The sequence below is a fragment of the Poecile atricapillus genome, chromosome W (assembly GCF_030490865.1).
Source record: "Poecile atricapillus isolate bPoeAtr1 chromosome W, bPoeAtr1.hap1, whole genome shotgun sequence".
Lineage (NCBI taxonomy): Eukaryota > Metazoa > Chordata > Aves > Passeriformes > Paridae > Poecile > Poecile atricapillus.
The window spans coordinates 30,927,754-30,949,428 of record NC_081288.1 but is presented as its reverse complement, the minus strand read 5'-3'; the positions used below and the strand labels follow the sequence as shown (position 1 = coordinate 30,949,428).

The window sequence follows — 21,675 nt, the reverse complement described above, 5'->3', positions numbered from 1 at the left end:
CGGGCGAACGGCGTGGCGGACACCCAGCGACAGACCGGAGCGGAGCGCCAGGGGCTCCGGCAGGGCTGGGTGGTCTGAGCGCCTCGGTTGCTGTTTGGTTCGCGGCTGGCAGCAGCGGCACGGTGTGAGTTAGCCCTTTGTTTTGGTGTTCGTGGAGCGGTTTCTTTTGTGTTTGCTTCGCGAGTGGCAGTGTTATTACTATTATTATCCGTTTTTCGACGGAGGAGCTTTAGCGTCCCCTTTCCCCCGCGGTAGGGTGGAAGGCTTTCCTGACTACGTAATTTTCAGTGAAAATAGGAAACTGTCAGCACGGCGGAAGAGGTGCTCCATCACGGGCTGATCCAAAGGCAGCTGCTGTGCATCTGCTGTACACCCAGCTCATGGAGGAGAGAGTGGCGGAAAAGGTGAACGCTTCAGCAGGCACCTGCATTGGTGCTCTGTGGAGGAGTTTGGACTTGTTTATGGAGCTTTCCTGGCCGGAATGTCATCGGAGAGAGTTTTGATCGTTTGGGACTCTCGGAGTCGCTGATGAGTTATAGGAAACCTTTACGCCGTAGTCAATAGCTTTTACCTTCTGTTTTCTTTAGACGTTTGTTTTTTTATGATATGGAGGAAGAATGCAAGTTTAAAGTTGTGTGTCTAAATGCTGATAAGGGAAGGTACAGAACAGTCGGTGGCAGTGTTGGGTGCTCCGTCTTCCATCATATGTCAAGATCCAAGTGTCCTTTTATGGAGCCTTGGACTTGGAGACAGCAATGCGTTTATCCTGTGCAATGAGACCAGTCCTCTTATTCTCTTGTCCAAATCGCATGATCCAAGAACTTAAAAAAATTGAGGAATGCAGTGAGTGGGGAAAAGACCTTTTAATAGAGACATTTGGCAAGTTGTTAGTAGATGAGAAGCTTCTAGTAGGTTTTGTAGTTCTGAAAGTGTTCATAAACATAAATTCATAGGAATGGGGAAAATAATTGTTTTTTCAGAATTAGCAGGTGCTTTGCTACTCTTTCTGATTTAACACCAAAATTTATAAGCTGTTTGCAAACTTCTTTCTGCACACTTGTAAGTTATGTTCCCGGTCTGACTTGACTTCCCCTCCCCCTGTTCTTTTTCACACTGAAGAAATATGGATATCAAAAGTAGAAACTATTTGCTGATGAATCGTCAAGCACTGGAAAATGACATCAAGACTTCTTATATTATGGATCATATGATTGCTGATGAAGTACTAACATTACAGGAGGAGGAGAGAGTGAAGCAGCAGGTAGAATTATCTCTCACTGCTATTTCTCTTCCTGGTCTGCTCACATATTTTACCATGCTTTTTAAAAATAGTAATTTCTGACTATCTAATTCTTGGATTTGTCAAATTCTAAAGTATATGCCTAGCACACATTTTTTGTTGCTCTTAATAAGGTTAAGGGCTTGGTAAGTTAAAGGCTATTTCTATAACTATAAATAGTCTATAATTTATAGAGTGATAGATGAAATGATTTCTGAGGTTTCTTATTTCTGTATAATACCTGTTCTAATTTTTTTTCCTAGAATACACAGAAGGAGAGAGCAGCTATGCTAATAAACATTATTCTTACAAAAGATAATAATTCATATAGATCCTTTTATAATGCACTGCTCCATGAAGGGTACAGAGATCTTGCTGCACTTCTCCAGGACGGCATCCCTGCTGTCTCATCTGGTAACAGAAAGAGTTCAATGGATGGAATGACTTCTTACGGTCAGTGTAACTACAGTGATCCCTGTGCTTGAGTGAGAACACAAGTTATTTATTCCGTAGAAAGTGGCTATGGGTAATACTTGTTTCAATGAAAAAGCAGCAGTTGGTGCATTTGTTTGTTTTGGCAGTGTCATAACTATGTCTCTATGTCATCTGCTTAATATGGCCAGGAGAGTTACAACAGCTACAACTGTTACAGGTCATCTTGAAAGTGTTCATATTAAATAATGCTTATTTTAAAAAAACAGGATACCTGATGCTCTCATGGTTTTCTCTAGTTTGTAACATTTGTTTTGTAAGTGTAAGGAAGACTCTCATTTGTATGTATTAAAAGAAAAACTTGTAGCCTCCACAGTTCTGATATTTAAGAGTAATCAGGAATCTCTCAACCTACATTGATCTAGCTAATCACTGATAAGTTGATCTAATTATAAAGTCAGTTAATTCTTTCCACCAGATCTGTTAGTAACCTATATAAGCTCCATGACTTTTACCTGTGTTGTCTTCAGTATTACCTTTGACTGGCATGAAATAAATTTGTAATTTCTAATGGGCAGAACCTACTAACTGCCATGTTTACTGGCACTCTACAGGTAATAAGTGTCAAAGGCTGTCTTAGATAATCAAAGTTTGTCAGTTATGTCACTCCATATGGTGACAAAGTGGACAGATGAGGTGCACATTTCCTTTCCTGTTATGCTTTACCACTTTCAAGTTGTGCTATCTCAGCAAATCAATGGAAGTCTTGCTTGGATCCCAGCGCTGTGCTGTGAACTGCCTAGGCAAGGCTTTACACAGCATCCTTTCTTTTCTGCTGCATCCACTTCTGGCTGAGAAAGGGACTTGATTGTTGGGTAATGTTGAGCTCCTGTGTTTGCCAGTTTTCATGGGAGATGTTAATTCTCTTTTCACTTCTAGGGGTTAATGTAACAAGCTTTCCTCATGCAGTTATTAATTTGAACACTTTTTTAGATAGGGGGCTAGTTACATGCTAAGTAATTTATTTCTGAAAAGCAGTATTTTTTTAGTATTTGATATTTTGAGACCAGCAGGTTTTAGGGCATTTTTATGGAACATGAGGTGGGGAGGGAGCCCACTAGTTAATTTGGGTGGAGAATTGTTTGGTTGGGTTTGAAGAGGCATCACATTTAGAACTCGTGTTTTATTTTGATGTTTCTTGTTCTTAACTTTAGTGAAGACCATTCTCTGCGAAGGGGGTGTGCCACAGAGACCAGTTGTGTTTGTCACTCGACCAAAGCTCGTAGATGCTATTAAAAAGAAACTGTACTGCTTGGGAAGTGATCCAGGCTGGGTCACAGTTTATGGAATGGCAGGCTGTGGGAAGACTGTTTTGACAGCAGAAGCTTTAAGGGATCCTCAGCTCTTGGAAGGTACTTTCAGGAAAGCATCTGTATTTTTACAAAAATCACTGTAAGGTATACACATATTGGACATGTATGGTGCAATATCATGTGTCACCTTGAAAGTGATTTGGATTTCTGAATTTCTTAGGTGATTCTGAAATATTTGCTTGCAACATACAACTTTCATAACCATTTAGTGGTCTAGGACCTCTAAGTGTTCTATTAGTTTGTAGAGAAAGGTTTTGAATAGCTTTTCACCTTAGAATCTGCTTTGGTTCATGATAGTAGATGCATCCTTAATTAACCTGAAATTGTTATTTCTGTTAATGCAAAATAATACATCTAGTTATATTCCTTTTGAGCATTGCTGTAAGGTCCTCAGACACCTCTGCTTGCTATGTGAGTTAAAAAAAATATCTTGCTCTAAATTTTGCATATATTTTAATAGTGGCAGGCATTTGTGTAGATTTAAGCCTTAGCTTAAAGTAGGTCATAGGTGCAACCGTTTAATGGCATTTTTTCTATTTTATTTATTTTTCCTTGAATAGGACACTAGGAGGAGAAAGTAGGACTTGGTATTAAAGAAAAAAATGATGTAGGGATAGATACTATAGCATCCTCTGCTACAGCTGACTCTTTTAGATATCTTCTTGATCACTGTTTGGGGATTATTTTTACATGCCAGACTCTTGAACTCCTGCGGTACTACACGGTTAAGAATGTAAATGGTAGGTCAGACTAGCAGGAAGATGGATGCAGAAGGGGCTGTGGAGGGACAGGAAGGAGGATGTGTAGAAAGGAGGGACAAACAGCATCAGTGATGGTGTGAAATTTCTGTGGGTTCTTGTCCCCTGTAGAGTCTGTTCCTTTAAAAATAAACAGGAGTGGTCTTGTAGAATCACCTTCTGGTGTTAACAGTAGTGTTGTAAGGATGGCTTGCAACAGACTTTACAGGTTTTTGTTTTAATTAATACTGACTTACTACTGTAAATTGCTATGAAATATTTTAAATTATTTAAAATGTGTAGCATGATTAATATTGCTTTTCTTGATAGATTACTTTCCAGGAGGAGTTCACTGGATCTCTGTTGGGAAACAGGACAAAGCAGGGCTCCTCATAAAACTTCAGAATCTCTGTAGTAGATTGGAACATGACTCCACTCTTTCACAAAGACCACCACTTAACATTGAGGAGGCTAAAGATCGTCTTCGTTTGCTGATGTTACGCAAATACCCCAGGTGATGTTAGTAAAGTCAAATACTATTCTTTTAACTGATAAAACTTTGCAGAGTAACTTTGGTCTACTCATCTGAGCTGTCTGTGTTGTGGTTACATGTGTCTGTGGTGTGTGTGTTGTTTTTTTAACCAACTTCCTAACTTATGCTAATATAACTTCTGTCAACAAAATATGTTAACCAGCTGTGCAGGAGTCATATTTACTTGGAAAAGCAAAGAGTGAAATAATGAAAGATGGGATTGAATAGTGAAAAATGGGAACAAACAATTGGAAATAAGGATTTCTCTAATCTTCAGTGTTCTCATTGTATGTGTAGACTGCTTTAGTGATTGTGAGGATTATACAGCAGAAAAAAAGGTGTATATCACTGCAGAAAATTCTTCCTTTCCAGAACAGCTGGAGTCTTTGAAAAGTATGTGGTCTAGAGGTACCAAAATGAAAGCAGATTTTCATGATGTGATCAATTATTGCCAAGAAACCACTGTTTTTCTCAGTCACTGCACAGCGTTTTTCACCTTTGAGCAATAGTTTTTGTTATTTGCTGAAGATTTCATTATTCTCTGGGAAAATCTGTACTAAACTAAATAAGCCTTCTTCTCAGTGGGTTATCTTGGGAATAATGCTCCAGCCCTGTGATCTTTGTAGAAAACAGAGTAGAATAGTGGCATTTTGTGGGGGAAAAAATGTCCTTCTTGTGAAGAAAAGGTGTGGAAAATATTGACAGGTCCTCTAAAAGAAACCTGTCAGCTGAAAGTGTCCTTTTCCTTGAAGGATGTGAAATGATTGTCTCCATTGACACATTTCTATTGTTATTTCTTGTTTATTGACAAACAAAAGAAACCAAAACTCTTCAATTCAGAAATGGGCATGGGAGGAAATAGAGGGGAGTGTGTCTGGGAGTGAGGTTCATAGAGGGTGCAAGTATATGGGAAACAAAGCTTCACTGCAGCTTGGGATGAAGCTGGCTCTGCTCTGGAATTCTTTGGTGACAAGAGGTCACTTTCGCTATATCTGGATTCAGATAGACAGCCCAGTGCATCTCTTGGGAATAAAGTATTAGACAAAGGATTCAGATTTTGAAGCCAGTATGTTTCTTGGGATTAAATTAGTAATTAGTCAAATGAAAAATTGAAAGTATGGTATACTTTAAAATAAGGAACTACAGAATTTAATCTCCTGTGATTGTTATCACAGGGTTTAGCTCATTGCTTTGGGGTGTGTTTTTGTTTGTTTTGGTTTTTCTTTGTTTTCAGGTGTTTTTTAATAATCCTAATTAGAATTTAAGATTTGTTGGTGTGACTGGGGGAGAAAAATCACTGGTGCCTAATGAATGGAGGACTTTGAAGTGCTCAAAGTAATTAAAAACATAAAATCATGCCGTAATTCACGACACCTATCACATTTGCAATCATGAAAGTGCCACAAAATGAGTCCTTTATGGCTATGGTAGTATTCTTGACCCTCTGATTTATCAAAAAGTTATTAGTAGAAGAGTTGTATAAAAATGAGATAGGGGTATCCAAGACTTAAATGTATCTTTGAGAATGTAGTCTGATGTGTATGGATTTCTTTAAGGAGGATCAAATCCTTAATTATAGGCTTTGATGGCATAAGTTCCACTTAGCTGAACAAAAATGCGGAAGCTTTGTCACGCTTCAGTGAGAGCTGGACAACTTAACCAGTTGAGTGGTGTGGAAAATTCCATCCCTTAAAAAAAAGTGTAGTAAATGTTAACAATTTATAGGATAATTTATAGGATATATGTCAATAACTAAAACTCACTGAAGGTAAATAACTGTTGTATCTTTTCATACATCTACTTGCCAGCTAGTCTTTTTGACTTCTTGCTCCCTTAAAGCCAGTATTTTAAAAACAGTTTTCAGTAACTTCTCTGTCATATATAGGCAGGTGCAGGGAAGTCTACTTTACATTATTCTGGTGGGATTCCATGTAGGAACCTATAAATGTGGCTGGCCATAGGATTGGAATATGTAGTCATTATGAAATATCATTTATGTAAGAAGAGCCTTGCCATTCAAGACAATTGCTTTACAAGAGGATTAGCCTCATATAGTTTTCCAAAGATACAAAAAATTTAAAACCCTTGAGTCAAAAGGAAACTTAAATGCTTTCCCACGAAGCTTATCACTAGCCTGTTTCAGAGTTGTCTAGTTTTATACAACTCTTTTCTTCATTTATGATACCTAGTGGCTTAAAACCAGTAAATATTTCTGGTTTTCCTGGCATCTGCTAATGGAAATGTTTCTCAAAACATTGTTTACACTTCAGCTGTAGCTATGAAATAATAAATGGTAAATACCTTTTTGAGATAACTGCATTCAGTTTCTTGCACAGTGTTTAATCATAGAATCACCAAGGTTGGAAGAGACCTTCAAGATTATCAGGTCCAACGATATCCCCTAAGTGTCACATCCAGACACTTCTTGAATGCATCCAGAGACAGTGACTTCACCACCTCCAATGGCAACTTAGTCCACTGCTTAACCACTCTTTCAGGGATTTTTTTTTTTTTTTTTTTTCCTAATATCTAATCTGAACTGCCCTGGTGCAATTTAAGGCCATTTCCTCTCATCCTTCCACTTGAGACATGGCAAAGATATCAACTGCCACCTGCTACAACCTCCTTTTAGGTCATAAAGATTCATAAGGTCCCCCCGAGCCTTCTTTTCTCCAGACTAAACAACCCCAGCTTCCTCAGCTGTGCCTCTTAGGACACTTTCTAGACCCTTTACCAGCTTCGTTACCTTTCTCTGGACATACTGTTATGATATTCTACATAGTAATATAAAAAAATTATGCAGTGATACTTTGTAAATTCTGAAAATGTTTTTTCTTTATTAAAATGCAATATTTTTTTTTAGCATTAATAGTTGATCTGAAGTATTTCTTCTCACACTAGGTCTCTTTTGGTCCTGGATGACATTTGGGATTCCTGGGTGTTAAAAGCATTCGATAATCAATGTCAGGTACTCATCACGAGCAGGGACAGGAGTGTAACAGATGCTGTGGCTGGTAAGGAGCATTTTCCTTTCCTGCAGCACAGATTTTATGTGTCTGTGTCTGCAGCTTGTTCATGTGAGCTTTCAGAAGAATCTGATAGAACCTGTCTTTCAGTCTGTGCACAAGCGGCAAGGTTTTAGAATTCTGCTTTGTGAGCTTTTATGCCCTTTGTGAAATAAATATTGTATGTTATCCAAAAGTTACATGTTTACATTGGTGAGTGCAGTAATTCTCAACAGAATGAATTAACCCCTGGGATGCTGTTAGGCTGATTATCTCTATACTATTCACCAGTGACTGCCCATAATGCATTTGTGATTTTTTTATCTTATAGTCTGTTTTTTCCTATGCATATATCTCTAATGCAAGCTGATTCTGATAAGTAGAATCTATACTCTTCTTAGTCCTCTAAAATACTATGCACATAATCATGAATCTTTGCTCCATATATTACTTGAAAAATACTTTGAATTTCCATGCTGTTTTTTGCGTTCATTAAAATTTTTTCCACGTTTCTGTTTCTAGGCATTAAATACGAGGTTCATGTGGAAAGTGGGCTAGCACATGAGAAAGGACTGGAGATTTTATCTCTATTTGTGAATATGAAAATATCAGAGCTTCCAGAACAAGCTAACTCTCTTGTAAGAGAATGCAAAGGTATTCTAGTTGCTCTTTGTCATACAATTTACCAGTGAATGTAGTTTTTTTTTTTCTTCTATATTTTGACTTAAAAATAGAGAAGAGAGCATCCTTTAATACTGTGTATGTTAAGTAAAATACAAGCACTTGTTAAATATTTTGGTTTTTTTTTTAAGCTTAGCAGAAGTCTCATATTTTTAGTTAGTTTATTTATAATATATATATAATATAAAAATAATATAATATATATAATATTTATCATTAATTTGTTATTTATTTGTCTATTAATTATTTTGTCTCTGCTCCACACCTCAAGAATTTAATCAGTGTATTTGGAATATTACCTGTTTCAGTCACATGACCATCAGCTGTTGGATTGTGTTCCCTGATGACCTCTAAATTTGATTTTATCTTTTCTTTCAGGTTCTCCTCTTGTGATATCCTTGATAGGTGCGTTACTACGAGACTTCCCTAGCCGCTGGGAATACTATCTCAGGCAGCTGCAGAATAAGCAGTTTAAAAGAATAAGAAAATCTTCCTCGTATGATTACGAAGCCCTTGATGAAGCAATGTCCATAAGTGTTGAGCAACTGGATGACAATTACAAAGACTACTATAAAGACCTCTCTATCCTCCCAAAAGATGTTAAAGTACCTACTAAGGTAATAGAAGCAGTGCAAAAATCTTTTGATTTTTAGTGAGATGCAAACAACAACCTTAAAGAACTCTCAAAATTTATAATTGTCATGTGTAACTTCTATGGTATGTAACTTAATAGTAATTGCTAGATTGGGTAGATTTGTTCCATTATTGCATCATGCCTTGTATTGCTAGTAGTGAAACTAAAATAATCATAACTGAATCAACATATTCATATTATTTAAGTACAATCTGCATTCTGTATATTGTTCTTTAATTAGATTGTAATTGAGCTCACTGAAAGCTTGAAAACTGTTATATGGAATTTGTCTCCTTTTATAGTCACCATAAATCAGCACAAATAGACAAAAGATATGTTAACTTTTAATATCTGTCCTGTACCTTGGTATGAAGGAGTTGATAACTTATTGATTACCCTTTGTGTCTATATTTGTTAATATGCATTTGGTTGACAGTTAATTGGTAGCCTTTTATAATATTCATACAAATGACACTACAACTTGGTTCTGATTCTCTTCTCTGTGAATGTATAAATATTTTTTAGGTTCTCTGTATTCTTTGGGATATGGAAACTGAAGAGGTTGAAGATATACTACAGGAATTTGTTAACAAATCACTGTTGTTCTGTGATCGGAATGGGAAATCATTCCATTATTATTTACATGATCTTCAGCTTGACTTTCTTACAGAGAAGAATCGCAACCAGCTTCAGGTTGGTATCAACTGATACTTACATGCAGTGTTACTCTCCAAAGCTGGGCATTTTTCAGAAAATTATGCTTTGTTTAATGGTACCCTGAGTAGCTTCATAGCATAGGTCTAAATTAAATTTAACCTAAGGCCGTCTAATTAAAAATATTTATTTTCAACTTGAAACTGTGGAGGGATTTTTTGACAGTTCCATCTGCAGCTTAGAGACTAAACTGAGAGAAGACTCTATAACCATTATTTTTTCTATCAGATGTTTCCGTTTCCAGCAGGAGATGTAATGTTTCACTGCTGATTCCAAAGATATCAAGGACCTACCAGAATACAAAACTTCTTTAATGCGGATAAGTGCTTTTTGCTCCCTTTTTTTTTCAGTTTAAGGCAGTACTTTCAGGAAGATGGGCTCAATTTCAGTTCTGAAGGACAAGGCAGAAAGAGTAGATATGAAGAAAAGGCAAGTTTTTTGTCTTCCTTTAGATCTAGATATGTAAGGATACTTTTTTTGTTGTTGTTGGCTACCCACATTTAAGATGAAGAAATTTGGCAGCTAATCTCAGTCTGAGAAGCAAGGTTAGCAGCTTGCTCTTCTGTCTTTTAATGTACAGAGAATGTTTCTGAAGAAGTCTTTAGCAGTAAATTAGGTTAGGTGTGCAACTTTGGAAGGTAAGCTTTGTTTCACTCGTTAATGTATTACAACTGAGAAATAATATTATTCCTCAATGCTATTTACAATGTAATAACACTAATACTACTACTACTTCTAATAATAATAATACTTCCTCGATGCCAAAAGTGTGTTTTTCTTCACTTTGCAGGAGCTACATAAAAACATAGTAAATCAGTACAAGAAATACTACAAGCTTAATACACCTGTTCTGTCTCAAGAGGATTGCATGTATTGGTATAACTTTCTAGCATATCACATGGCAGGTGCCAAAATGCAGCAGGTGAGTTCTGACAGGTGCCCTTTGCTTCCCTTTTACCTACTCTTACCTCTGCTTTTCCCTCCAGGCCTTTTCCCAGTTGAGCCTCTCTTCCCCTTTACTTTAGTCCAAACACTCAACCTACAGTCTTTAGAAGGTCCTCTGATAATCACTGTCCCTTACAAAATCTACTTTATGTCTTTGTATCTTATCTTTTCAGCCAGTTCTTGAGAAGATTTCCTGTTTTAGACCATTATGGTTTGTGTTTTTCTTTTCATTTTTAGAAGCTTTAATAAGAAGTCTTCTCTAAACCTTTTGGAAAACCCAAGCTTTCTTTATTGTTTAATAATACAGGTTATTTAATATTAATTTAATTATATTAATTATTAATATAATATAATATATACATATTATTTAATTATTATATATATAATAATATAATATTAATTTAATTAATAATACAGGTAGCTTTATCAGAGCATTTTATCAGTTAGTTACTTTTTTATCTTCAGAAGTCTTGTTAGCTTTTTCCTCTTATGTCGTACAGATTTGTGTGTAAAAACTGATTATCTGATTTCAATAGCAAAAACCCCCCATCAAGAGTTGGTCAAGTTTCTTGTTTCCAGGACTGTCTTGGCACCTTAAAAAAATTGCTGTCATTTTTGCCAACTACTCTTCTTTAGATATTGAGCTAGTATAATATGCAAATCATGCAGAAAGATTAATAATTGGTAGTTTCACTTGAATTTGAGTTTTAAATGTCTTGAATAGCATTTGGTCCTGGTTGTTAATTTGTTTATTTCACATGTGTGCAAACCTTTTCATTTGAGCTTCTTTCAAGATGGTTCATCTGACTCATCATATAATACACTTCGTGGATTTATCTCTTATAGAAACCTTCATAATTAATGTCGGCTACAAGTCTAGGTGTTTTGGATTATATTTATTTCATTATCTTAGTATCTTTAGTTTCAGTGTGTTGTGAAAATGTTTTGTTAGCAGCCTTTCTAAGTTTTGTAGAATTAGCTTCTCAAAAGTCTTTAGCCTGGCTCATTGAGACTATGTGCTTCCTAGAGTTTATATGCTGTGTATCACTTATTTTTCATTGTTTAGAAATGATTTCTACTTCTTGGGAGGTTAATAAAGCTAGGAGGTATTCCTTTTCTTAGTTTAATGATGATAATCTTTTAATCCTTGTGGCATTCGTTGATTTTTGAACTGGAATACGCTTTGCACCTGTGCAGTGTTGTTGCTAAGTAGTTTTTCTAGGAGAGGTCTAAAGAAAACAGTGGAGCAATATTTGTAAAAGATGCAAAAGTTCAATGCATTTTTTTGCCTGAATCTTTAAAAATATTGTCAGACCTTGTCTTCCCAGCCCCCTGGTTTGGAGGACCATGAGTATGGGAACAGGGACTTTTCATTTGTGGAGACAAATGTGAAATTTTAAGGGACTGGCTGAATCAGTTGAATGTTCAGAAGTCCATAGGCCTGATATGCTACAACCCAGAGCACTGAAGGAATCAAAGGATGTTATGTCAGGACTCCCTTGATCATTTACCGATAGTTTGAGAAGTTTCAGCAACTCTTAGGAAGATCAACAATGATTGATCTTCCAGTGATCTTTGCTAGATCTTTGATCTAGCACTGATCTTTGCTAGACTGGACCAGAAGAAGCTTTTTCAGAGTTAAAAAAACAAGTCTCATGTGCTGCTGAAGTCAAGATTTGCTCTGTACCTCCATCTGCTGTTTGGCTAGCTGTATCAAAGAACAGTTTAAAATAACAAACTTAACCTTCTATACACTGAATTTTTAAAACTGAACGATTAAGATATCGGAAACAGGAAATTGCCCAAGTTTTCAACAAGAGACAGTTGTACCAAAGTGTATTAAATACCTTATCTATTTCCTATGTTTTCTTTTTTCCCCCTAAGTAAATTGTGTTGTGAAATTTACACTCTGAACTTAAATTTGTATTTCTTTTAGGAGCTCCGTGATCTTATGTTTTCTTTAGATTGGATTAAAGCTAAAACAGAATTGGTAGGGCCTGCTCATCTGATTCATGAATATGTAGAATATAGTTCAATCCTGGATCAAAAGGTATGATACTGAAAGGTAAATGATCAGTTGGTTCCAAATACAATTTTCTATTTTGTAATTGCATTTTGTTGGATGTATGTATATGGCAGGTATATAGAAAGCTTTAAAAAAACAAAACATGAAACCAATATTAAATTGAACTTTAACCTGGAGAATATAGAAATGAAAGAAGCTCAGTTTTCTGTTTGTTTTAACTTCAGTGTGTAAGTAGTTGGCCATGGAACTTAATAACTGTAGTGATCAATACCTAGTTGGGGGTACATAAAGTACTCTGCTTTTGAGGAGGTGTAGAATTATGCTGACCACTTGGAATAGTCTTTGATACTTCACACTGCTTATTGAATAAATCACTATTGCTAATATTCTTTATTTGAAAAATAAGGATATTATGCTTTCTGAATAGGATAATGAAATATTTCAATCTATTGTACGTATTTGCTGGTATAACTTCATAGAAAAATAGAGCTCAGGGCTTCTGTAAGAATATTTCCATATGGAAATTAAAAAAAGCATGGAAATAAACCCCAAGATAAATCTATGTTATCAAATGTCTGCTCTGTTTTTAGGATAGCACAGTGCGTGAGAATTTCCAGGAATTTCTGTCTTTAAATGGGCACCTTCTTGGACGGCAGCCGTTTCCTGACATCATTCAGCTGGGTCTTTGCCAGCCAGAGACATCAGAGGTGTATCAACAGGCCAAGCTACACGCCCAAAGGGAAACAGGAACATTTTATTTAGAGTGGATGTAAGTAGCTGCAGTCTGTCGGCCGATACGCTGATCCCTGGAACAAGGAAATAATTTAAAGTACAGCTAAATACCATGTATGGTAATAAAAGGATCTTTGTAAGAACTGCTGGGGTTTTTTTCTGAGGAAAGAAGGTGTAGTAATTTTCAAGAACTTGTGGAAGAGGGGGAACTCTGAATATGTAAAGCAACAACTTAGTAATAATTACATAAAACTAAATTGAGTAATATATTTACTTCTGTATTAAATTATTATTCCTTTTAAATAACAATGCAAGGATGAAAACATGATACTTTGAATCTTCTTTAAATCATTTTATTTTACAGTTAGAATTGTTAGAGTATGTTTTTAGGTATTAAAGTCAACCATGACTTTAAAAAGGAGAGCATTTGTGCTAACTTGCAAAGTTTTATGAAGTATCAAGATGGGAAATTGTAATTTCTACACAATCTTGAAATTTCTCCAATTTAAACAGCTCTTTGCTGTTATTGTATTTTTGGAAGCTGTTTAAGGAAAAAGTGTACAGATCTACACATTTTCCCAGCCTTGTCCAATAGTTGGTTGACCACATAACTCTCTGATTCTGTTTGATATTTCTCTTTTGATGTCTTCTCTTGTCATGAAAATTAAGGAAATTTGTGAAGATCTATGCAAATTTACAAATATTTTTAAATATGCTTGAAAAGGAAGAGTTCTCCTGCATGAGAAACAGAATTCTCAGGAAAAAGTTTATATTTGGAAATAGCATATTTCAGATCATAAAAATTTTATCTTTCTTGGTCTCTAAGCTGTAACTGTTGGAACACAGTATAAACCTCTTGAGTGAATGTTGGAATTTGAACAAAGCATGAAGGCTGAGAGGTGAGGTGTAGTGGGTTGGTTGGTTGTTTATAAAGCTTGTGGCTCAAGATGTGTGAAAAAGTGTTAATCTTCTTAGAGATGATTTTGAATAACACAAAGGCACTCATCTAAATCATTGTCTTATCCTGTAGAAATAAAAAATCCTTGAAAAATCTCTACCGTCTGGTTGTTCGTCCACACAGAGATGCAGTTTACCATGCCTGCTTTTCTAAGGATAGACAAAGAATAGCATCATGTGGAGCTGATAAAACACTTCAGGTAAGACACCAATGCATGAGTCAATGGAGATGCTGTGTACCAATTTGAAAACACTTGTTAAACAGTCCTGTCACTTTTCTTTTGTTGCTATTTGGAAATATTTGGATCTAGATCATAGTTGGAGACAAATGATTGACAAGGATGTTATTATTGTATAAACCTCAAGTTGTGTGTTCAGAATAGAATGGTGTGATTTTAGGGTTTGTACCCTCACTGCCCTAATGAGATGATATGTAAAAGGACACAGCCCAGCAATGCACCCTAGCTTATTTAATATTTGCTTACAAAAAATACTATTTCCATTCACAGTAGACCTTCTACAGCAGTGAGGAGCAGTAAGATGTTTTAGGTATAGCTTTACTATTTATTTATATGGGATGGTAGTGGACATTATGCCACTTTGGTGTTTAATTAGTGAAATGTCTTAATGCAAAAGTATATCTGTGGAGAAAACGCCTGAAGCTGAGGACAGTATTAAATTGGAAACAAGCCCAAAGTGCTTAGAAAGCAGATTAGAAGAGACAGAGAGGAACGTGACTAATATAAATTTGCCAGCAGTCTGCCTGGAGGGGAGTCAGCCAGCTCTCAAGAAAACTAGCAATCAGCCAGCCAGTAACCTGGTAAAGTACCCATATTCCAGACAGCCAAAGGTAAGGGAAAAGAACAACTTTGCTGCAAACCTTTGGTGTTGTTTTGGATGCTTGAGAAGTTGAGTACTAAGTTGCTGTTCATTTGGCTACATACTGTGTTGTTACTGGGCTTTTTATTTGCTTATTTTATTTGCTGGCCTGTACAGTATTATGGACATGGCATCCACTTAGGAGGTACCTGGTGGATGTACATGCTGTGCTGCACTTGCTGTGCTGGGCTTCTGTACTGAATGGCCTCATTATTGACACTGCAGATTGCTTATTTTTCTTCATTTTACACCCAAAATAACCTGTGGATTGCAATTGTATTTTAACTAAACTTTCATTGAAGAAACAATAGCAAAATTAGCCATAATCCTTTTTTCATTTTTTAACTTTGAGCTTATTCATGTTTTTTCTAATTATGGCTTAAGCTTTTCTGTTTTCAAGGCTACTTAAAAAAATGATTCCTAGATTAGGAACAGATATAGATATTGTGTAGAATTTACTGTGAAGGTTGATTTCCTGTTACTTCAGTACTTACGTTCTTATTTGAAAAAATACCAACCATTTAATTGTCATTGTTTTTTTTGTTCAATTAAAAAAAATCTGAAAAACGCTGTAAAGAACACCTTGTGATTTGTTATAATAATCAAGAATATGTAAGCTATGATGCAAAAGGAGACCTGATTTCCAGTGCCTGCCCACCCCACATTGAAAAGTTGACTGTAAAGTTCAATCCTCAGAATTTGAGGAAATTCATTAATATGTAGCACTTTCCCCCAACTGTCCTTTCATTGCCCATACCTAATTTGGGACTGAAGTGTGTGACAATTTTCCTCTCAATTTTTCCCTATTATTTTTGGTGTTTTGTTCCTCCAATCATCAATTCTGTTGATATTCTTACTTTAGATGTATGGGTATCCCATACATATAAAACTGGAATTTGTAGTTTTAAGAATATCTTAAATTTTGTTAATAGAATGTGTTTTGCAGTTACTGTTAAAATCAACTGTGAAAGGGCATGGCTCTTGGTTTAAAGAGTGAGGGTAGAACAGAAGTATTTTATAAAATCAGTTTTCACTAATTCTCTCTCCTGCAATTTCTATCATCCTTGCAGAATTTTATAATTACGTTATTGTCTCCGAAATTTAATGCTTTCAAAAATCAACCCATTTTTTTAATAGTTTACATAAAGAGAGATATTTGAGATGATAAAAGAAACTTACTGATGTGTTTTGAACTTGTCTGCAAGTTAAAAGGTTTTACTGTTCTTTGATTTAGGTGTTTAAAGCAGAAAGTGGAGAGAGACTTCTGGAGATAAATGCCCACGACGATGAAATACTCTGTTGCGCTTTTTCTGCAGATGGTGAATTTGTAGCAACTTGTTCAAGTGATAAAAAAGTCAAGGTAAGGGAATGAGGAAAAGAAGATTCTTTATTCCAAACCCATAATTGAATTTCTTTTTAACTAACTCAGCACAGATTCTTGAAACTAAAGGTGTTTTAAACTGTCTTAAATATTATGTGGATAATTTAATAATTAAATAAAACAGAAAAGTCCTACTTATTACATAAAATAAGATACTTAATGTTAACATCCTCCATGCAGAATTAACTACTTATTTTTATTATCGGATGTTTCTTTTTAACTAGAACATAATGTGAGATTAATCTATCCATAATTCTTTATTTAATGCTTCTTTTCTGTTACCTGTGAAATAGTTGGGATTTTTAATTCCTCATTATAGTAGCGAAATCTTGTTGGAATTCCACAGTTTATCAGATTCTGATTTGAATTATGATCTTTCCCTTAATAATGTCTTCTTTTTAAAAATGTATCATCTTTCTCCTCAAAATATTTTTGAGGTATTATTAGAAATGTTTTAGGACTTTATCTGTATTTCAGCATAGTTTCCATATTTTTAAAGACAATTACTTTAAATATATTTAAAAGTGTTTTTCTTCTTTCAATTCTGCCTAGGTCTGGAATTCAAGAACAGGCCAGTGTAGGTGTGTATACGAAGAACACTCCGAGCAGGTCAACTGCTGCCAGTTCAATAACAAAAGTGGTCAGTACCTTCTGGCCACCTGCTCCAGTGACACTTTCATCAAAGTAAGTGGAAAAGGTTGAGATTATTCTCATGCTGCTTGTCATAACAGGGTAGTTGTTGATGTAGAAATATATCTAAACACTGTAAAGTAATGTTTTTTTTAACGAGCCTGGTAGAAGAGACATGGCAACAGATCAAGAGCATTAACTGCAGCTCTGTAAGCACATTTCAGCAAGGCAGAATAGAAGGGTTTGTACTCAGCAAAGGAGAATGGGTAGGTCCTCTGTTGGTAGGGCTTGAAGGTGAGGGCTTTGGCCTGATGATATTCTGACTGTTCAAGACTAACGAGGTATTTAATTTTTGTTAAAGTGTGTAAGCTACATAATTCGAATTTAGGAAATTGAAAAGGAATGAGGCAAGACAAAGCTTTTTTTCTCAGTCTGAGGAAACTGTCAGTAATTTTATGCTGGTCAGGGGCTTTGTCTGCACTGTATAGAAAGTTTTAACTAGATTTATGTAATTCTGATGTTAATAGTTTTCATGCATCTTACCAGATAGAGGTAATTTGTAGGGTAGCCTGGGGCATAGCATCCAGTCCATGAGCATGTCGGTAAAACTAAGAGAAAATAAGTGGTGTTTTGGTTTCCTGTGTATGATTTTGAGAAGAGCATTAATGATCTATAATCTATTAATATATAATATATATATAATTATATATATAATTATATATATAATTATATATATAATTATAATTTTATAATTAATATCTAATATAATATATTAATGATCTATTAATGATGAATATGATGATATTTATGTTTATTTCTCATACAGATTTGGGATTTAAATAAAAAATACTGTAGAAATACGATGATAGGTCATGAAAATTCTGTCAATCACTGCAGATTTTCACCAGATGATGAATATGTTGCTAGCTGCTCAACAGATGGAACAGTAAAGGTATATATAGTATGTTTTTAAATCCCTTTGTTTTGATGATGAATGGGCAGGTTTTGCATCAAATGTAAAATATGTATGAGAAAATTTTGTGTCTGGATGATCAGCTTTAATGAATTGAAACAGTTGATTATTTGTCCCATTTGTAATGCAAGATTTTGAAATGGCTTGTCCAGTACCAGGAAAAAAAGTTGACTGCTTGCAGTTGTACATTAATTCTAACCTAACCTCATTTTGAATATTTTTTCCCCCTAATGTACTTTGTTAAGAAAACTTGAGTGGGGAGAAAAAATTGTTTAATCAGAAATAGTAGTAAGTTTTTAGGTTAATTGGAAGTTTTGTCATCTCTGAAAATGAATCATCAGGAGACATAAAAACTAAAAGCCATTTCCATGTGCTGTTTTCTTGTATGCACTAGAAGAAAACTGAGAGGTTTGTGTTTTTTGGAGAGTGTAAGTATTATTTTCATTGCCTTTAGTTGCAACAGAATTATGCTATTTCAGAATTGCAATTTCTGAAACACTGTTATGTTTCTATGTAGTTGCTAAATCAGGAAAGAAGGATTGTTGTAGCTGTTGTGAATAAGGAAAAATGTGGTAAAGGGGACAGAAATGTTCCCTAGATTTTTGGCAGGTCCCTCAATGAAATTGAGGCACAAAGCTAGATGTGTACCAGATTTGTCTTGGTGAGTAGATTGTTTACAGTGTTGCAGGGCAGGTGTTACCTTTGAATTTATTATTTTATAAGTAGAAGTTGAGGCAGCTCAACTGGAATGTAGCTGGAATGATAAGAGGGAAAAAACCCAAGGAGAGGGTTCTGCTACAGCATAATCCTCTTTGTGGTTTGTTTTTATTTCTTAATTTGTTTTTCTCCTTTATTTTTTTTTTAATGTATAAATCATTTGTACTTGTGAATATTCTAATGCTATTTATTGATGGGGGAAAGTAACAAGGGGCTTTTGTATTTTATTCCCTGCCCTTTTTTTAAAAGAAGCAGTTGGGAGCTCTGTCCTGTAGAATTCTGTATTTACATCAGCCAAGAGACTGTGTCTATTTACTGTTTATTCCAGCTTTGGGAAGCACGCTCAGGAAATGAACTGAAAAGTATTGAGATAAAAGATTTCTTCAAAAATGCAGATGAGCAATCAGATGATGTGGAGGTTTTAGTAAAATGTTGCTCTTGGTCCAGAAATGGTAACATGCTTTTGGTGGTAGCCAAAAACAAGCTTTTGGTAAGTACCTCACTTTAGTAATCTTCTGGAGGTAGTGTATTACTATATAGGTAGAAATTATGATTACAGATAAAATTCCAGGCCGTTAAGATCTTTCAGATAGAAGTGCCTGATTTCAAGTGTGTGTAAATAAAAATATGTGGTCAACAAAGTTGTGCCTAAGAGAAATACCCTCTGAATTCAGGAATGTACAGTGTTGAGCATATAAGCTATTTGTCGGTAGTGAAGTCATTCAAGCAGGGTTTCTATTGCAATTATGTGTTCACAGCTTTTTGATATCAACACCTGTGGTTTGTTAACTCAAGTCATTGTCAGCCATCACAGCACAATCCAGTACTGTGACTTCTGTCCTGGGGATGAGTTAGTAGCTGTTGCTTTGTCTCACTGCTCTGTTGAGGTAAGTGTCTGCAATATACCATGGAAGACTACTTGCAATTTAAAATGTTACATTTGTCCTGATAGTTTCTTGTATGCAGTAATAAAACAGATGAAGCTATTTTTAGCAGGCTTTTGGTATGCTCCATTCTTTTTAATTTTCTTCTTAAATTTAAAATACCAGCTGGGAAAAATGTTTTAAAGTTACATGTTCGTTTTGGACAATGGAACCCACATTTATCTAAAACTAGACTAGTCTACTAAGACAGTCCAAAGCTGCCCTTGTCACTCTTAGGAGTATTTCTTAACTCAAACCAAACCCTCTCTCCTTCTGTGTGCTGGTACTTAAGAAAGAAGGGAACATCTAGAATAATTTTGAGGTTAGCATGACTGGAGGAGATGTTTACTAATAGCAGTAGCTTGGGGTTGGGATTGGTTTGGGGTTTTTTGTTGTTGTTGTTTTTGGGGTATTTTGGTTTTTCAGTCTGTATGATCAAAGAGAACTTGTATTTTCTTTTTAATGTGATTTTTTTTTTCCTGTGTCATTTAAAATCATGGCAGCCAAAGAAGCTGTTGATCCATTTCCCTGACCATTGAAATGTCAAAAGCAGGCACAGTTCTTGTTACATTTGATTTCAGAATAAGAATTAAGAAAATACTAGAAGACATAGTAATTAAGTATACTTGCACTATATTCACTGTAAATGCAATCTAAATCCATTTCAGTTTTTCTTTCATATTTTTATTGTAGCTATGGAATATTAAGTCTTTATCAAAAGTGGCATATTGCAGAGGACACATGAGCTGGGTTCACTGTGTGACATTTTCACCAGATGGATCGTTATTTCTGACTTCATCTGATGACCAGACAATACGCGTAAGATAACTTTAATTTTTTGAAATATCTGAATTTAGATAGGTGTTGTTAAGTAACTCATTTAAGAAATTGTTTATTGTAAAACCATCTATCATATAAAAGATATAAAAGTATAGTTATGTATGTTGTAAGTTTATAGTCAATATTAATTTAAATATTTGTTATAAAATAATTTACATATACAGTAAAATGTGCTGGCTTTTTTGCTTTATTTACTGTTTATCTAAATTTCCTTTATATCTTTATGATTTTTTGAAGTCTGGTGGCACTTTAGAAGTAATTATAACATTCGTCTTTTACATTTTATCTGAATTGGGAATTTTGAAGGTTTTTGAGGATTGTAGCAGAATTGATATGTTTCATTATTAGATATATTTGCCAGTTAATATTTAGGATAGATTTCTGTAATTGTAATGTCTCATTAAAACCCGTAAAAATAGAACTATATCTTACCAAGGTAACCTTTTTCTTTCTTCCAAGTTAACACATACATTCTTGAAATTTTGAAAGCAACTGAAATATGGAAATCTGTATTTCATATTTTTTGTAATTGGATTTTAATGCTGCTCTTTGGATTAGAAATCTTTGGATGTTACAGCTATGACTTTAAACACAGGGGAGTCTTGTATTCAGCCTGAACAAAAAGGTTCTATTTCATCTGTTGGAAACACTGTAGTAATTGCACAACTTTCCCTAGTATCAAAACCAGCAGAAGCATCATTTTCATTGTTTTAAAAAGTCAGTGTTACTTGCAAGTTTATAACAGCAAGTCTATAACTTGCAAGTTTATAACAGTTTATAACACCTGGTTTACATGTGCTGTTACTCAGCAAGTTTTTCTTGTTTGTCTTGTTTCAAGTCTGTCTTGTTCTTTAATAAAGATAACATTAGTAATCAAATACTGTGTTCTTCAACAGATCTGGGAAACAAAGAAGGTGTGCAAGTCTTCTGATGCTGTGCTGAAAAGTGAACTAGATGTTGTATTTCACAATGGTGAAGTGATGATTTTAGCCATCTACAATCAGAAGAATTTACAAGTAAGATGTATTTATCAATATTTTAGTACGATTGAATGTTACCTGCAAATCTCAGTAGAAAACTGAGGAAGCACTGAAAGAACCTCTTGTTCTTGGCTTTCAAGAGTTGAATCTGTAGCAGATGACTCAATGTATGGTAATATTTTTGCATCTAGAAACTGTGCCTAGTTTAATAAGTGAAAAAATAGGGTTTCAGGGGAAATTCTTACATTAATGTTGAAACTGAGTGTAGATGCAGAGGACCAGAACTCTCATCCCTTCATGATGGG

At 35.0% G+C, this 21,675-nt stretch overlaps 1 protein-coding gene across 4 annotated transcripts in view; it reads left to right on the top strand.

The window, feature by feature from the left end:
• The first annotated feature begins 39 nt into the window (after positions 1 to 39).
• LOC131592435 (apoptotic protease-activating factor 1-like) overlaps positions 40 to 21,675 on the top strand; it is a 30,473-nt gene continuing 8,837 nt past the window's right edge. Inside the window, exons 1-20 of one of the 4 annotated variants that reach the window (XM_058863937.1) lie at positions 40 to 122; positions 1,120 to 1,261; positions 1,543 to 1,732; positions 2,926 to 3,123; positions 4,152 to 4,335; positions 7,255 to 7,367; positions 7,881 to 8,012; positions 8,418 to 8,656; positions 9,199 to 9,366; positions 10,178 to 10,309; positions 12,269 to 12,382; positions 12,949 to 13,127; positions 14,121 to 14,247; positions 16,161 to 16,286; positions 16,860 to 16,991; positions 17,764 to 17,889; positions 18,956 to 19,117; positions 19,386 to 19,514; positions 20,244 to 20,369; positions 21,287 to 21,406. In XM_058863937.1, the coding sequence (XP_058719920.1) occupies positions 1,124 to 1,261; positions 1,543 to 1,732; positions 2,926 to 3,123; positions 4,152 to 4,335; positions 7,255 to 7,367; positions 7,881 to 8,012; positions 8,418 to 8,656; positions 9,199 to 9,366; positions 10,178 to 10,309; positions 12,269 to 12,382; positions 12,949 to 13,127; positions 14,121 to 14,247; positions 16,161 to 16,286; positions 16,860 to 16,991; positions 17,764 to 17,889; positions 18,956 to 19,117; positions 19,386 to 19,514; positions 20,244 to 20,369; positions 21,287 to 21,406 (2,835 nt within the window). In that variant the 5' untranslated portion in view covers positions 40 to 122; positions 1,120 to 1,123. Of the gene's footprint in view, positions 125 to 1,119; positions 1,262 to 1,542; positions 1,733 to 2,925; positions 3,124 to 4,151; positions 4,336 to 7,254; positions 7,368 to 7,880; positions 8,013 to 8,417; positions 8,657 to 9,198; positions 9,367 to 10,177; positions 10,310 to 12,268; positions 12,383 to 12,948; positions 13,128 to 14,120; positions 14,248 to 14,802; positions 14,898 to 16,160; positions 16,287 to 16,859; positions 16,992 to 17,763; positions 17,890 to 18,955; positions 19,118 to 19,385; positions 19,515 to 20,243; positions 20,370 to 21,286; positions 21,407 to 21,675 lie in introns of those variants that run through there. The other 3 variants (XR_009280607.1, XM_058863940.1, XM_058863939.1) reach the window with 3 other exon arrangements.